We start from the raw sequence: 17,270 nt of genomic DNA, 5'->3' as shown, positions 1-17,270 counted from the left end.
TCATGAACTTCAGCTGTGATATATCCAGTGCACCATTTTGTTCAGACTCCCAGTTAAATGGGTCAGGGATTTCAACAGATGGAGTACTGCTGGCACCCAGCTGAAAAAACTCCTGCTCCAACAGCTCAATTAGGTGCTCTGGCTAGTACCAGCCTTTGCCAATCCAGCCAACTTCCTTATTATTCCCATCCCTTGCCCCAGAATGCAGTTTTATACTGATATTTCTAGATCTTTTATCAGTACATACAGAAAAGCCCAAGACAAATCCAGAGACAGTGACCACTGGTACCAACGTATTTCTACCACAAGCACCATTTAAAGTGGCAAGCGGCAAAACAAACAGAAAGATCACCAGCAAAACTTAGTTGTTTTCTTCAAAGATGTCTCACTTGATGAGTAAGAACTTGAAAGGTCCATGAGACTTTTTAAAAGACTATTTTGCATATTCTCTCTCATGAATAAGTGGCCATGCCCAGCCACACAGGTAGCTTTTAAGGACAGATGCTGTCCAGAGATACCCAGAAACAAAGATGTCTTGGGCTCCAGTGGGATGAAGGTAATGCTAACACAGGCCTGCTGGACTGTGACAGAGAACAATGTTGCATGGTGACTTCAAAGAAGTCTTACTGAAACTGAACAGATGTATTTATGTTAGGTCTATTTCCCCCCCTACACACACAAATGTTGGGAAGCATGTCCTGCCATGTAACTCAAGGCCAGCTGGGCTGGGAATCCCACCCTTCCAAGCAGCTTCAGGGCTCAGCTGTGCAGACACTTAAAGCAGCACAAGGATGGGGCATGGAAGTGCAACATTACAGGAAAGCAATCGCACAGATTTATTTTCAAGGGTCTAAATCAGATGCAAGTGTTCAAGAAGGATCCAAATTAAAAGGAACTCTTAAATGTCAAAATACTGTTAACAGGGTCAAGTAAATGCAAACACATTGATCTTTCCCTTCCTTCTTGGAGCTTTTAAAAAACAAATACATTTAATACCGACCTTTAATTCCCCAGGTGATCTGCATGATTTAGCGATAGAGAAAACCTTTCTAATGGCACCAAAATGCAACAGCCAATGCAAATTATATTTGTTAACAAGCTGTCACTAGGGAGTGCTCAAAATAATTATTACTGTTTGTCTGAAGTTAATTTGAATTTCTGCAAGTGCCTTATACGACTGCATTTAGTGGTGACAAGATGTCTTAAGTATAACAGTGTATTTGCTTCCTTTTCTATCTTTGATGCTTGCATTAAAATAACACTCCCTGCTTTTTCTCTAGTGTTTTTATGGATATTTGCTGTTTCTTAGACAACTGAACAAGCTAACGTAAAAATATGAAGGGATTTTTCACTGCTTTTCCTCCTAGGACATTTTAAATGTAAAGCTATCTCAATGCTGGCAACAAGCACATAACATTCTAAATCTAGGAGAGTAAGGAGGAAGAAAAGCAAAAAGGCAATCAACTGAAAGTTCAATATTCCTTGTGATGGAAGTTGCTTTACCTAGTACTTAAATAACTGCTACAGAGAGTTAACAGTTTCAATTTATTCTTTTTACTAAAGGCATGGATCTGAAATGGGTTCAATAATCCGTCAGGTACAGCTGCCTAAAGAAACACATTCATCTAGTTTAGGAAAAAAAACAGTATTATTTTGAAACAAATGTTATCTTCTTTAAGCCCTTTCACTGGAATTGCTTTCACTGCTCATGTGTATCATGCAATCAATCTACATATAACCACTCTTTATGGTTTTACACTCAGCACTGCACTATATAAACTAAACCTAAAAATAGGCCACCTAGATGCTTCCAAGTAGCTCCATTTTGCAGCACAAGACCAGCTTTCACACACATGCAGCACAGCCTCTTGGTCAAATTCTGTTTTGCTTCATTTGAGTATTTCCTTTTTGAAATTCCTTATTAGAAAGGGCAGTTGGAGTATGGAACTTGGCCAAAACCATCAACAGATGTACGGTGAATTAATTCAGTAACAGTAAAAAAAGCAGGATACATGAGCAGAAGATCTGATAGTAACTTGACAATTGAAACCAAAATAATGAAAAATAGGTTGATTTCTGTTTTTTGATTTTATAGCTCCACAGCCTTTCAGGAACATATGGTCTACTCCTAGCCTTTAATGGCCTTTTACTTCATTAAGGTTTCCAGTTGGTAGGGAGTTTACATCTTGACATCTCTCTGAACCTGAACCAGAGCTATTATCAATATGAAGTGGTTTCCCCTTATTTTGCAGCTCTTTAATGAAACATAAGATTATTTTAAGTCCATAATCTTCTCAGGAGGATTACCGACTAGTAGGTCTGACCCTAATATTGCTCATCTGAACAGTGATCTGCCAGATGCACTGAGAAAACAAAGGCTAAATACATACCTGTCTGGAGGGTCTTGAAGAAAGACATAATAGAGGCTTTATGACTAACTACTTAAATCCTGTTTTATTTGACAATGCTAACCAGATGTCTTCTGGAAAACAAATCAAGTGTTTCAATCACTGCTGCTTAAATACATTCCTTGAATTTGGCCAACAAAGCTAAACAGAAGCTAGAGTCAGCCAAATCCAGCTCTTCAGAAGATGAGATAATAAATGAATCATCGCAGGCATTGGAACAACGAGCCCTATATTATGTACGTAGCCTGAATCAACACAATTACCCTGGGGGGAGGGCACAAAGTACAGGCAGTTGTGCAGGAACTTTGAGCAGTTACAGACTGAAAAGGGGCATGAAAGTCAGCGTGTGGACTGTTCCCACTACTTACAGCACCACTTTCCTCAGTACACATCCGACACCTTGTTATCTGCTGGAATGGACAACCAGTCTGGGCAGGGACCAGCAAGTGTGTGACAAGACACTGCCCTCATCTGCACCTTCAACAGTGCAGAGAGTGTCCACAACACTCTTCAGGAGCTGGATATCTCCTAACAGCCTGGTGTCATTTCAGTCTAGCTGTGTCTGACCTTTAATACAATTATTCCATCCTTGCCCTTTATGCCTGTCATCTCCCACCTCATGAAAAAATGACAACACACAACAGTGGAGATTGCACTTCCCCACTTTTTTTTTTTTTTAATCAAAAGTGCTCTATATTGCTAATTGAAGGAAGACAAGTGCCCCTTGGAAATTCCACTATAAATGACCAGCTCTCATTCTCATCACTGCAACTGACACATATCCACATTTGAGGGAGGATTTAGAATAGTTCAAAAATAACAGAAACTAAGAGTTCAGGTACATGGTAAGAATTATTTTTTCTCTTCCTTCTCTTCATCATAGCTTGCAAGATTATCCAAGGCCAATGCATTCCAGATTAAACTTTAGGCTTTCCTTTTAGGACATTGGACCTCCACCTGTAACACACTGTTGATATCACAAACCTGCTCAGAAGGCAAACAGGCACACTTAAAATACACCCCAAGCAGTTAAATAAAGCAACACTTAGAACAGTGCTGCGTCTCCTCCCCATCTTCGTGCTTCATGCGTTATTGCTGGTCTATTTTAGAGTCCTACACACTTCACAAAATGAGCATTAGTCTCAATTTACTTTTACTGCCAAATATTTATGTCACTGCTATGTACTGCAGCTGTTCTATCTGTGCTCCCAGCTGAAGAACACTGTACTTCAGAGATTTCCTCAGATACTGGTTCTTCAAACAGGACCATGCAAGGAGCCAGATCAGCCAATGCAGGGATGGGAGCTGTTTTACAGTGCTACCCTACCCACTGAACCTCTCAGCCTTATGGACCAAGAACACCACAGAAAAAACACTGCAGTATGTGGCACTGGGCCCTTCAGCACAACAGCCTGCCTTAAGAAACAATGCCACTCTGAACAACATCAAACTCACAGCTCTGCTATTGCCCAGACCAGACTCTCAGTGCTAGTCCAGACACTCAACAGACATTAGCAACATGAGACTAGCCAAGTCTAGTAGTCCCTCAGCCTTGGAGCAGAGCACACAGCAAGGGAACAGGACTGATTTGAGGATCCTGGCCCCATGCAGAGCCTCAGCTCTTCCTTCCCACCTGTCGTCTTCCATCTCCTGTTTTCATGAATTCCTAGGATACAACAGGGACATAAAGCACAGTCACATTAAGACTCCTCAGTGATTAATACCTTTTTGTTTCTGTCTGAACATCTGTATTTTGGGAGACACCTTTCATGAAGTGCCTGTGAAAACTTTAGGAAGAGGCCATATAGGACAGGGTTTCAGGAAAGGCCAGCCAGAGCAGCTTGGCCCTAAGGGTAAGAAAACATGCATCTTGCATGGCACGTGTCACTCCATTTGCTTCAGCAGGCACTCCAAGGTCCTGGCTCCTTCCCCAAAGAAAATGAGGGCTTGCTTTATCCCATGCAAACAAAACACTAAGAAGAAATACTGTATCTATCACCACAACCCAAGAACTGCATCATTTTCTAAACATTTAAATCAAACTGCAATGGTACCGTGACTGCAAAGTGCAGCTGAAGTTATTCTTCCTCCCTAGCCATCATAGTAAGCCACAGAAACCTTTCATTTAAAATGAAGTAACACAGCCTGGGTTTAATATATCAAGCCATTGGTTTTAGTCAATAACAACTCTAAATTTCAATATAGGTTACATATACATTATATGTCTCAAGATAGATAGACTAGCCTCACAAACTTTCCAGGCACTTCATTTTCTAATTCAGGTTACTGGACAATACTGCATTTTAAAACTTCAGAGGGCAGCAGAGCACCTGCATGCCTAAAATAGCTTTACCTCAGTTATGAACACATTTGAATTAAAGATCTCACCTCTTATACTTAAAAGTAGCTTCACAAAGGAAAAGCACAGTATTTCCCCTTAATTTCAAAAGGATAAAAGCCTAGTTCATAGGTTAAAACTGCAAATATCTCCCTATGCAACATCTACTATCACATACAGCATCCATTTCTATAGTGTTGATAAACGGGGGACATACCAATATATAATATACAAAGTAAAATAATCAGCTGCACAAAAATTAATTAAGAAGATCTTTTCCTCCTACAAAAACAACACTGCTTCCTGAAAAAGTATGCAGAGATCAGCACATGGTGTACTTAATTTTCTCAAGACACGTTAAATACTATTTATTTTAATATCTCTAACTTTTTATCCTTAAACCAATTTAAGTAGCAATATTAGCTTCTGCTTCTTAAGTGGTACTTAGAAGTTTATGCTAAATAACAACTTCTTATTGATTTCACTAGATTTTTTTTATTAGACCCACACTGTAAAGAATTTGCTGTTAAAATCATACCAGAACAGTTTGCCCTTGCATTGTCTTAAAAGCCAGCCAGGATTCCATCTGGTTACTCTTAGATGGAAATACTTGATAGAAATACTTTGCTTGAATTATTTTGAAAGATTTTATACATTTGATAATTTGACAGGTGATTTAAATGTGCTCTACATGTGAGTTACTATTTGTTACCTAAGTTTTATACTTCCTTTTCCATTTACAGGGGAGCCACATGTGTAGAAACAAATAAATAGTCTTCAATGAAGCTTCTATAGCTGCTATCTACCAACAACATCAGCTCTCATAATGTGAACAAGAACAGGACTGGAAAACTTTCAAATCTGTCTTTTGATGGTCTGAACAATAGCTGCTAACTTAGTTCTCATGACTTCGTTATCAGGTTCAAGGGGACCACCAGAGGTTCCTTCTTCCTTCCCAACCTCCTCTTAAAGATAGGATTAAATATACACAAATGACTTTTGAGCAGTGCTTGTCTGACCTATTCTTAAAAATTTTAAATTATTTCATAACCCCCAAAATATATGCAGGGGGGGTGTATTAAATATCTTTGCCCTCATATTCTCCCCTGCGGTACATGCCTACTGCTTCATTTCCGACTTAGCATAAAGCAAAAACTGTATTTCCTTTAGTTCTACTTCTTTCCAGTTTCCCTTTGCTGTCACTGTTTTTTGGAGACAAAAGTGATTCATCCCACTTTCTGCACAGAATACAGTGCCTTTTGTCATCCAGTGTCATTCTTTCCCCACCACCCATACAGCATGTCAGGTCACATACAGCTGTCCTACTGCTTCAGGTTTACCTCAGCCAAAGAATCTGAAACACCAAAAGGATGGCAAACTGCAAGGTTTATCATAAGGCCAAGACATGCAGAACTGAAGTCCCCATGCTAGCCCAATGGTGCTGCTCATAACACTACTTCAAGTTCTTCTGCCTTACAGTCACACAATTCCTTTCTACCTATTAAAGAAGCTTTAGAAAACTTTGGTTTTTTCTAAAGAAACAGGTGGAAAATCAGCTCAGCAGTTCTCAAAATTATGTCACAATTCTGACAGTGCTTTTACACTGAATGAAACTCTGCTCTGGATACAGAACTTTTAACTCAAATCTCCAAGGCACCAATGCCTTCCTGATTTCACACTGCTGGTTAAAGCAACAGCACAGTAAAACTGATAGAACTTTATTCAGTTCCTCTCTTAATACTACTCTTGCTGTAGCTTCTCAGGACAGTTCCAGGCAACAGCAAGGAGTTATTTTAATACTGCATTAGGGGAAAAAAAAACAAAACATGGCTCAAGGAAAGAGCTTGAGGTTAAACAAATAAGTAAATAAATAAATAACAGAGCTGCATTCACTAAGTCAGCAGTTTAACGTCTGGTGAAGGTATCATCAGTTTCTCCTCTCAGTTACTACCCTGAAAGCATGAAACTGAAACTCACTTCATTAACAAGCAGTCTTACATCAGGTACACAAACCAGGCTATTTAACACAAATGGCTAACTAGTAAATTGTAGTAGTAATCAATAGCTTCTTTTTTATAATGAACTGCATCTCCAGAGAAAAATCCCACCAGACCAAAACAACTCCAGGTGTGTAAGAAGGGGAAGCAGCATAATAATAATAAACTTGGTTTCAGACAAATATATTAGATATAAATGTGTTTAAACAGAACATGAAACTGCAGTAGTTACATTTCTGATAAAACTCAAGAAAATCAGTGCATTTTAGCCTGTGCAGGTTTTTGGGGTTTTTTTAACAGTCCAAAACAGAGAACAGGAAAAAGTATTAGAATGAGTGGTTGAAGTTCACAAAAAAGCTAAAAACCATCACTATTCTTTTTAATCTAAAGCAGGCAAATATTTTTATTTTGTAAAGGACTGAAAAATATTTTCATTTTGCAAAGGACTGGTAAGCGTGCCTGCAAGAGAACAATAAATGTTTCAAGGCTAAGGAACTGCACAAATGTATTAAACCAGTAATAAGTACAGAGGGCACACAGGCTATCTGCTGAGCCATGCAGGAGACAATAAAACTGGCTGTCAAGACTTCCCTATTAAATGATAACAAAAAGCACCTAGTAAGAGACAGTGAAAATCAATTAACTGGGGAAAAGGCAAGAGAACTCAAATATGGCTGTCAAACACTTCTCTATTCAGACATACAAAATCAAGCTTTCTTCAAGTCTAAAAAGCAGAAATGTCAAGTTAATCAAATAAAAAAATACAATATTCTTTTAAATCAGGTTAACTTTGCAAGGTATCAAGTACCTGCAGTTCCTGTTGAAACAAAAAGGGACTTGAACAAGTTGGCTCTTTGCAGGGTAACCCCCTTTGTTAAACAGCCAGTGTAAAGAAAAATCTAGGTTAACCGTTTCCAGAACATGAACATTATACTGTTATTTTAAACTTTATGTCTGGCCCAGGGACAGACATTCTGCAGGCCTCCTTGCTGGCTGCATGTCTTTGTTCTCATGGCTGCACTGACACAACACAATGCCTCACACAACAGACTGCACAGGTACAGCCCCAGCAAAGGTACTATGGGTAAAAACTGGGCCTTAAAAACATGCTGAACACTTCTGCAAGCAAGCACTTTTATTACTGGAGGAGTCCTTGTAAGTGCCCTGTTCCCCATTTCCCTTTTCTGCCCTCAGCACCTTTTCCAGCTTCTCAGAAACAGCCACAACCCTGGAAATGACCCTGTGCAACAACAAAAGAAATCACCAAATGAAACACCTCTGATATATTTTTTTCTTCACAAATGGACTAATTCAGGACTTAGTGAAACTGAAGGTATCATTTTGGAAACACTCCAAAGACTAAACAGATAGGCCAAGAGACACTTTTCTGTTTTAGAGTGCTCTGTCAGATAACACATTTACTCATGGTCTTCATAGCAAAGTAATTTTCCCCTGTCCCTTCATCTGAGCAGGAAAACACCACTAATGTTCTACATGTGATACAGAAAAGCAAATAAACCTCTTGCAAAGCCTGCAATTTGGATATGTTTGCAAAGACTGGCAAAAAGTACTGTTGTTTTAGGACGTGTCTGTGTCAGTAGCAGTGTCTTACCTCTCAGCACTGACTTGAGGTTCAGCTTGGCTTGTCTGTGCAGGTCCTCCACACAAGGTGGTCTTGAGGAGGGTAGGAATACATTTTCCTGCTGGTGCCACGGAGCAGTGTAATGCACAGTCCATCTACTCTCTTCATCTAGGTTGGAAACAGCTGCAGAGAGACACAATAATAAGAAAATGAGATGTTATTGCAGATAGCTCTATCACAAAATCCCACATGTAAGTTTGCCCCCATGTCATCTAAAAATGAAAGAACCATTGTTTGCCACCACAGAGCCATCAAAACACTCCTTAGAACCTCACTTCCATGACAGTTAAAAAACACTCCCTTAAATTTCTAGTCTAAAATTAGTTCTGTAGGAAACACCTTTTGCTCTTCCCATTTTTATACTTGCTGTTTTATTCACTCTAAACTTGAAACTCTGTTTCCCCCCCTCTAGCTCCCACTCTTCAAAAAGGAATCAGTTTTCCACTCCCTGATCATGGCAGGTGCTGTGCAGTGCAGAATAGCTTGGCTCAAAGGTGCCCCTGGGAATATGACAGCCTTCATGAAAGATGACAACAGGTTCATTTTTATTGGGAAACAACCTTGTCTGACCTCCTGCTTCCTCACACCAGAAACAAGATTCCAATGAAGCAAATAAATTAGCTATGTTCCTTTGTCATGAGTGGAAAGCAGATATAAACAAAAGCAAATCCATGGACAAATACTGCTCAGAGCACAACAGCACTGAACAGGGCTATCTCTGGCTACCTCTTTGCACTCAATACAAACGTCAAAATAAAACACAGACCTTGTTCAAGCTCAGAAAATCTAGCAATGAAACAGCCAAAGCACACACTGCCAAGATTTGTTTATCATTTATGCTCCCCAAGAGACAGCCACTGCGTTTTGTTTCAAGTTTATCATCAATAAAAACTTAAACAGTTGAATAGTCTTATCCCTCTACCCTGCTGTAAACAGAAAAAGGGCAGGTGGGGGTCATATTTTATGATCCCCCAGGCACCCTTTGGCCTTCAGTCAGCATGCTGCACATCCTTGCTTTTTAGCTCTCCAAAGCAGAAAAAGCCACTACAGATGTGCTGCCTTCCAAGCACCTGCCCTGCTGCCACAGCTCCATTGCCCCCAGCCTTGCTGTCAGCTCTGCATCTCCCCTATGCCCCTTTGTTGCGGCACTACCTGGGGCATCACTCTGTGGTTTGTCTGATGCCCTTGCGGTAGCAGAGGTGGCATGTAAAACTGAGAAGCAAAAAGGATGCAACACTCTTCTGTCATCTGAAAAATTACGCTTTCCTTAACACTACTGTCATCTGCTGGGATCATTTCAGATGGAAACAACTGGGATTCATAAGGAAAATAAGCTCTGCCTCTCGCTTCAAAACAGCTACAGCCTCATGCTCAATGCCTGTTCTTTCTTAAAAGGACTTGAGGTGAAGCGGGAGGTTCTTAACTGCTTCCCCTCTTAGTTTCAGACCTCGAAATGTCTGAAAATGGGTATCCTCATGTCTGTGTCTCGGTCCTGCATTCCACCCCCTTCTCCCAAGACATACTGGTTTCAACAAGGCAAATACACATTCAGCCTGTGCCCACTCTCCCCACTCTTGCTCACCAGCGGTCAAACCTAAACTACAAAAAAACGGAGAAGTCATCACCTACCTGGTTAGAGCATCAATCACCCCCATCTAACAGAAAATGTGACACCTAAAGTCAGTGAAAGACGCCCACGCCATTCCCTGGCTGAACCGGCGGGTGGGGAGTGGGTAAGGCTGGAGGAGGAAGAGGAGGAGGGAAACACCTGCCGCCAAGCCCACTGTCTGGCTGCAGCCCTGCCGCAGCAAAATTAAGGTTTACTGCTCGTCAGATCGATAATAGTCATCAAAACTAGTCAAGAGAAGTGGTGTGCACATTTCCCAACCTCTCTCTCTAGTGTGGTTTGGCTGTCCTTCATGACTTAAAGGAAGATCAACATGATTTTAAAAGCCACCCTGAAACCAGAACATCTTTAAAAACAAAACCTGGCTCAGAACAAACTTTACATAGATACCTCAGTGATACAAGCCGATAGCTGCATTAGCAGAGACAGATGTCTGACAAACCATCAGGACACCAGCACACACCGGCACACCCTGCCTTGTCACCCAGCTGCCCATTCCACACCGAGAACTTTGGCTCCTTCAGTATCACCGTGACAAAGTACTTCCAAAGCCGCTGTGTCCCAAAGCAGAGGTCCTAAAGACCCTCACAAGCCTGCCTCCATACACTCCACAACGATAAACGATTAAAAGAGTAAGAAAAGCTTAAAAGGAGGCTGCAGGAAGGAGAAGTGAAGCCGACGGGACCTGCGCTTTCCTTCAGAACTGGGCTGCCTCCTGAAAGCACAGCGAACACACGGAACTATACTTACTCTTTCTCTTGAAAAGTTTCATGAGAGATTTAAGTTTTGTGTTGATGAAAACCACCATTTTCAAGGTGCTGAACTGCGATCCTGAAGTTGAAATCCCATAGAAAGGAGGAGTTGCAGAAAGGTGATTGCCAGACTTGAACCTGCTCAAACTCTGCACACCAAATTTCTCTTCTCCACGTTTCTCCCCTCTGCCTTTTCTTTTTCTGAAACCACTTTAAATATGTCCAGATCTTTCTGACAGACGAAATAATTTACAATTCTTTGGCCTGAGTTTCTCCTCCTCGAATGTGCGCTGGAAACAGCCACTTCCAACAGGAGGAAAAAGCACCCCAGCTGTTATTCTCCTTTGCGCAGGACGAAGAAGGTTTTCTTGCTGTCCACAGTAGTTACTCCGCTCTTGTTACCCTCCTTTCCTGCGCTCTCCAAGTTTGGCTGCTCCAGGAAGTCCCGAGCCGGCAGGTGCCTGCTCTCCCTCCCATGTCTCCAGCCGGCTGTGCCGGCGGAGCAGCAGGAGCTCCCGGCACCTTCCCTGCCCCCGCCCCCTCCCGCCGCACCTCCCCGGCGGCCCCGGCCTCCTTCCAGTTGCAAATGAGTGTTGCATTTTCGTGCTAATCAGGATGCTCCGCTTTCCCACCGCTCCCATCCTTCCCCCGTCTCCCCCCACCACCCCTTTTTTTATTTTCACCCTCTTGCTCCCACTTTATTAAGGATCCCGAGCTGCGCCTTAGCTGGCTGCAACACGCAGTCTCGGCTCTGCATTGCCTCCCATTCCAGTCTCACTGCTCCCCCCGTAGCCACTGCCATTGCCTGAGACATCAGCACACTAATTTTACATATTGAATTTTATTCAGTTGCACTCCTAATTTATTCTTATTAACGTCATCTCAGACCAGATACATGGAAAACAAAATCGAGTTATTTCTGGCTAATAGAGATTCTGTTATTCATCAAACGAAACTTGTGCACGGAGATGAAACAGCCCAGGTTTTTGAGATGCGCATTTTATCCTCATGTCTTAAAAAAATGCATCTGTACAGAGGTCCACAGCCATCCTTCCTAGGAATGAACTGCAATTTTGCAGAAGTTAAAGAGAAAATTCTAAGCACCAAATGAATGTGCTCAGCAGGGCATGCCCTTCGCACAATGTTCAGGCTCAAGAAGCAAGCCCTCCCTCACAAAGCAAGCTTAGGAAACCCCCTCGAGTTAACAATGAAAGGGTTTTTTTTCCTCAGGAAAAAGAGAAATGCCAGCAGCGGGGGGCTCAGGCTGACCCCAAAGCTGCAGGAGACTCCAGCCTCTGGAGCACAGCATGTAAAAAGCAGATGCTCCACAGGAACTTCTAAGTTTCACCAAACAGTTGAGACCCAGTGAAACACAGACTGTAAATGAAATCTGTTCATCGCTGTCTGAACACAGTACTATCAACATTTTATCGGGATTTTCCAAATCCAGAGATTTTGCAATTGCAACATGGGCTTGACATGAGAACTACCATGAGCAGTAGGTCTCTCCAACAGGCATTTTGACTGGCTCAGCTCTGCCAAAGGGACAGAAAACCATGGTGCCATGGCAGCAATGGCAGGGAAGGCATCTCTGCTTTTTACATTGATTTTCATCAAGTACTGTACACAAAAAATGACTCTGGTATTGAACTCTGATAACAAGGTAACTATTTAGTGCTGGTTTGGAATTAAATATACAGTAATACCCCTGTCAGACATTTGCCATCCACAAACCATAAAATGCATGCTTGCTGGACACACACTGAAAGTGAGTTTAGAGCGATTCCACTTCTAAGTCCAGCTACATTGCCATCTGAAGGCAAACCAGGAGATGGTGACTCCTTTTCCAGCGTGCTGTTGATCTTTTTTAGGAGGAAGGAAGTGCCTCTTCCTACACGTGCCACTTCCTTAGCATGTAGGAAGCGGAGCACATGGAAAGGAGAGAGTTTCAAGCATAACATGATGGAGTCTGGGCTGCTGAAGTGAGACAGTCTCTTCCAAAAGTCTTTATGGAACCTCAGAGGAGCCTTGCAAGCCCTCGGAAGCAAGACTTTCTTATCTTTTCATGGTCAAGCCACTGTGAATCATCAGCATGATCCTGGGTACTTTGGGCGACTTGGAATCCCTTTCATTTCACCCCCGGCTACAATGTGTGCCAAGTGCAGTGCGTTTTTTATTACTGGGTCCTCAACCCACCCTGGAGCATTTCTCCTGCCTTAGAACAAGCACTTGATCACTGTCCTCTACCCCATCTCAGCACGGAGGCAGACATTCAAACCCAGCAACTAACAATACCTTAATTGATGTCTGCCTTTCATCCCCCTCCCCACCGACCTTGCTTCCACCTACCCTCAGGTCATGCTGTTAAAGAGGTCAGACATCAAAAATGGCTATCATGAGGGACTACCCCAAAGGAAACACCCTCTGGCTACTCCTATCTGCACCTCTGAGACTCTGCACTAGTCCAACAACAAACAAAACCTCTTCTCCACCTGAGATAAGCCCACTGACTTCCATAAAATTCATTACATTGTCTCAACCCAGCGTTTTGTAAAGGCTTTTCATTTCTCAAGAAACTCTCATCTAATAGCAATTCTCTGAGAACTCAAAGCATGAAATGCCTGTGCTCCTCTGCACTTAGCCTCCCTAAACTGAAAACAGAAGGAAAAGATGGGGCAGTTTGAGAAAATTTATATCGTAGCCACTATGCAAACAAATAAAGGACTTCAGCCTCAAACACTGCCAATCCAGCAAACTCACAAAAATCCCCACCAAACAACAAGAACAAAAAACCCCACCTAAAATTAACCTGACAGAATAAAATTTAAAAGCTTGTTAAAGCTAGAAAAACCCAGCATGAACAGTAGGTGTGCACACTGCGGTATCAGTTCTTTACATGCAAATGACTCAGAGACAAGTGGCAGACTGGGGAGACCTTGCTCTGTGACACACTTGCTACTCCACCTTGGACAAGTTAATATTAACCCACCGCCTGAGTTACCACATCCTTAGAAGCACGGATCACACTTGCTGCTGCCACATAAGGATCACAGAAATACTGATCAATCAGAAGGATCACAAGGAATACAGAAAACATGGAGAAGATGTTCAGTAAATGTTAATTTTCACTTCACACTGGATGGGACTGGTCACAGTTTGGCTCAGAAGAATCCTCCTAAAAAGTCAGGGACTAGAGCAAAGAAACTGAGAGGCACAAGTTTCAGTGTCAAACAACATCCTCAAAATCACAACTGTGCAATGAACTCATTAGCAAAACACTTTTTTTAGTCCAACTATAATAGTTTTTAATCCCTGAGTGGTTAAACTGATTCTAATTTTCTAGTAGAGGCCACATACATGCAGAAAAGAAGTAAAGAAGAGTGGCTGCTTGCATGCGGCATGCCTGAAACGCTGCTGTAGCCATTCCTTCACTCCCCTCCCTGGTCTATCCCCTCTTTAGAGGGGCTTTCCAGCTGACCTGCTCCATGACAGCCATCTGGGACAGCCACCCTCCACATTCACAGCAGCATAAAACATCACTGCCAGTGAAACAATCTGGAAATATTCAGCTTCCACAGAAATATTTCTAGCCAGCCCCTGGGGGAGAGGGGCTGTGTCTAGCCCCCATTCACAACCCAGTGCCCTGAGCCTTAGCACCAGCGCACAAAATCCACTGAAAAAGCTGAAGCTTTATAAAAAGGCAAATGTTGAAAAGTGACATTCTTGGGTCATGCATATATGTGCAGTACAAAATTTAGGAAGCATTTAAGTTAAAAAACAAAACAAAACAAAACAAAACCAAAAACAAATAAAACATAAGAGTAGCTAAAGCAATGCTTTCCATCTCCCTCCCACAAATGAAAACAAATTTTACCACTTTATTTTCATGAAGGGGAGGTAAGCCCAACACATGATATATCAAGTTGATTAACGGAATGATGCATCAAACTACTAAAATGTACCATCATCTCAAAACCTAAACTTCAAGTTGCAGGCCTTAGCAACTTTATCTGGACAATGGAAAAATCCTCCATTAAACAACTCTGTAGCATTTATGACATTTTAAGAGGAAAGAAATAGTAAAACTATCCAACTGAGCTGGGTACTGACTGCATTGTGAGAGCTTTTCCAGTGAGTCTCTGTTCAATGCTCAAAAGGGAAAGTGGAAACGCTGGCAAGCAGATGTACTCAAAACAATTAAATCGATGCCTTTGCTTTTACAGACACGTCACTCGGTCGCTGTAAATAAGTTTCCACTGTGCCATCCTACAGCAGCTTGCAGGGAAGAAGCTGTTGAAGGGCAGTTGTTTCCAGCAGGTCTGCAGGAATGTGTCTGTGTAGGACATGCTCGGGATTGCTCCCTGCCGCCCCCAGCCACCCACTCTGAGCAGCTGTGGTGTCCAGAGGGGTGCAGCTATGGAAGTGACCCCCAGGCACCCCCTCTCCAGGCTGCACAGAGAACCCAGGCATCTGCAGGGCAAGCCTGAAACTGAGGAGGGCTATTAAACTCCTTCCTGCAGGTCACAAGGCTCTTGCCTGCCTCAGACCAAGACCACCCAGCTTTGAAATGTGCACTTTTACTTCTAAGTGAGACTTCTGTCAGGAAGAAACAGCAGAAAGGCCAAATGCCTCAGGTATTTTCAGAACTCACACCCAAGCTTTGTGCCTGTTCTGGCCACCTTCACCCATGCTGTTAACCATTTGCTGGTGCCTAAATGGACTCCTTGCAGAGCACAGGAGTCAGTAATTTATGGTCAGAGCAGGTTTCTCCCTCCCTGAGATGCCATCCCGGCTGGCCCTCTCCCGGCATCTTTCAGGAGAACAAAAGTGCTCCCTCCACAAAGGCCGTCCCAGGCGGCACCGCATTCAGCTGCCCTCCAGTCTCGGCTCCCCTCACTCACAATGGCCCCTTTCAAGGCAACCTCAGCCCTGGGGAAGCGCGATACTGCCCGGCTACCGAGATATTACAATCCATTAAACCTGCGAGCAGGAGGAAGAGGAGGGGAAGAATGCACAGGGGACAGGAACAAAGAAGAAAAATTATTTTATCCTAAAGCCACCACAACAGCACACCAAGAAGGACCCGTGCCCCAGTGCAGGGGCAGGGGAGCCAGGGCTGAGCCTGGGCCTGTGCAGGTTATTAGGGGGCAGATATTGCGGGAAAAGAGGGTACCCGGCTGTGCCCTCCTTTATCCAAGATCATAAAGGATTATGCCTGCAGGCTCTGGGAAAGGGGCTGCCCGGCGGGGGCAGAGGGAAGGGGGAGCAAGATGAGAAGGAGAAGCAACACAACCTAAGCCAGAGAGGACAGAAAAGCAGCAGACTGATTGATCTGATGATCCTATTTAGGTCACAGCACAATAAAGCTAATTCATTCCTTTAACAATTCAAAACATCTTTCCACAGGATACTCTATCATGCAAACACATCGGCAGAGAGAAAAGGCAGCATTTGGGCAGGGCTGCCGGCAGACAAAGCAGCAGTTTCTTTTGGTTAGAGCATCTCCCCACACAGTAATGGCACTCAAGAGAACAGAAAACGCTTTGTGAATGTGCAATTTTGTTTTGTTTTAAATTGCAGGGCACAAACCTTTTTCCTATGGCCATTTCTGAAACCCAGTTAAGGCAACTTGATGAGAACTTTTCTCATTCCCTAGGGAATAATACCCTTTTAGGATGTCACCAGGAAATATTCTCAATTTAAATGCCAAATCCACCTGAATGCTCCTGTGCTACGGCTTATCCTAAAGAACTGATCAAAACTGGCTGAGGCAAGTAAATTAGTCTACAAAATCTTGACTCTTACTTGCCCTAATAATGCACAACAGTGAAAATAATTCTCTTCTGATTTAGTGATGGAAAGAATACCAGGCAGAGAAGCTTGCAAGTCTTCTCATTCGAATCATCCTATAGGACAAGGAGCAAAACCAACAAAACCAGACAGCAAAAATTCCATTTCTGAACTTCTGTCCTAAACAATCTCCCAGTAATTCCATCTTTGGCAGCTGTGTTCTTGGGCATCCACACTAATATCCAACAGACATCTCCAGCTAATCTCAGTCTGCATTCTCCTTATGGGTTTTCTGAAGGGGACATACTCCCCACTCATTCCACTTATTTAAAGGTCACTAGAAAGAATTTTTGTAGCCTGTCTTGGCCTCCCTGCCCAACACTGCTCTTCGGTATGCTTTTATTTATATATGGATTATCCCTTTAGTATAAAGGGTTACAAATTCTTCCCTTTTTTTGGCTTTCTGCTGACTCTCAATAAATTCTGGGTGGGTCTCATTTAAGCTTGGAGGCACACTCTCTTAAAATTAGGCATGTACATTCTCTAGTTTCCTAAGAACTATTACAACCTATAAATGAAAAAAGTTAAGCTCCTTGGAAAATACCAACCTGCATGGAATCATACAACTGCTCATGCTAAAATCAAGCATCAAGCACCCATTTACTGCCTTCCACAGCAACTTGAAAAAAAGTTTTGTTCATTAGAAACTTCCAAAA

General features: G+C 42.5%; 1 protein-coding gene across 10 annotated transcripts in view; it reads right to left on the bottom strand.

The window, feature by feature from the left end:
* Positions 1-17,270, bottom strand: part of NHSL1 (NHS like 1) — a 176,493-nt gene that overhangs the window by 41,282 nt on the left and 117,941 nt on the right. For 9 of the 10 annotated variants that reach the window (XM_077175479.1, XM_077175478.1, XM_077175481.1 and 6 more), the window contains exon 2: positions 8,356-8,508. In XM_077175479.1, coding sequence (XP_077031594.1) covers positions 8,356-8,508 — 153 coding nt within the window. Of the gene's footprint in view, positions 1-8,355; positions 8,509-10,762; positions 10,919-17,270 lie in introns of those variants that run through there. The other variant, XM_077175477.1, reaches the window with a different exon arrangement.

The sequence above is a fragment of the Agelaius phoeniceus genome, chromosome 3 (assembly GCF_051311805.1).
Source record: "Agelaius phoeniceus isolate bAgePho1 chromosome 3, bAgePho1.hap1, whole genome shotgun sequence".
Lineage (NCBI taxonomy): Eukaryota > Metazoa > Chordata > Aves > Passeriformes > Icteridae > Agelaius > Agelaius phoeniceus.
The sequence above is the reverse complement of the archived record's forward strand: the minus strand, read 5'-3'. Positions and strand labels throughout refer to the sequence as shown.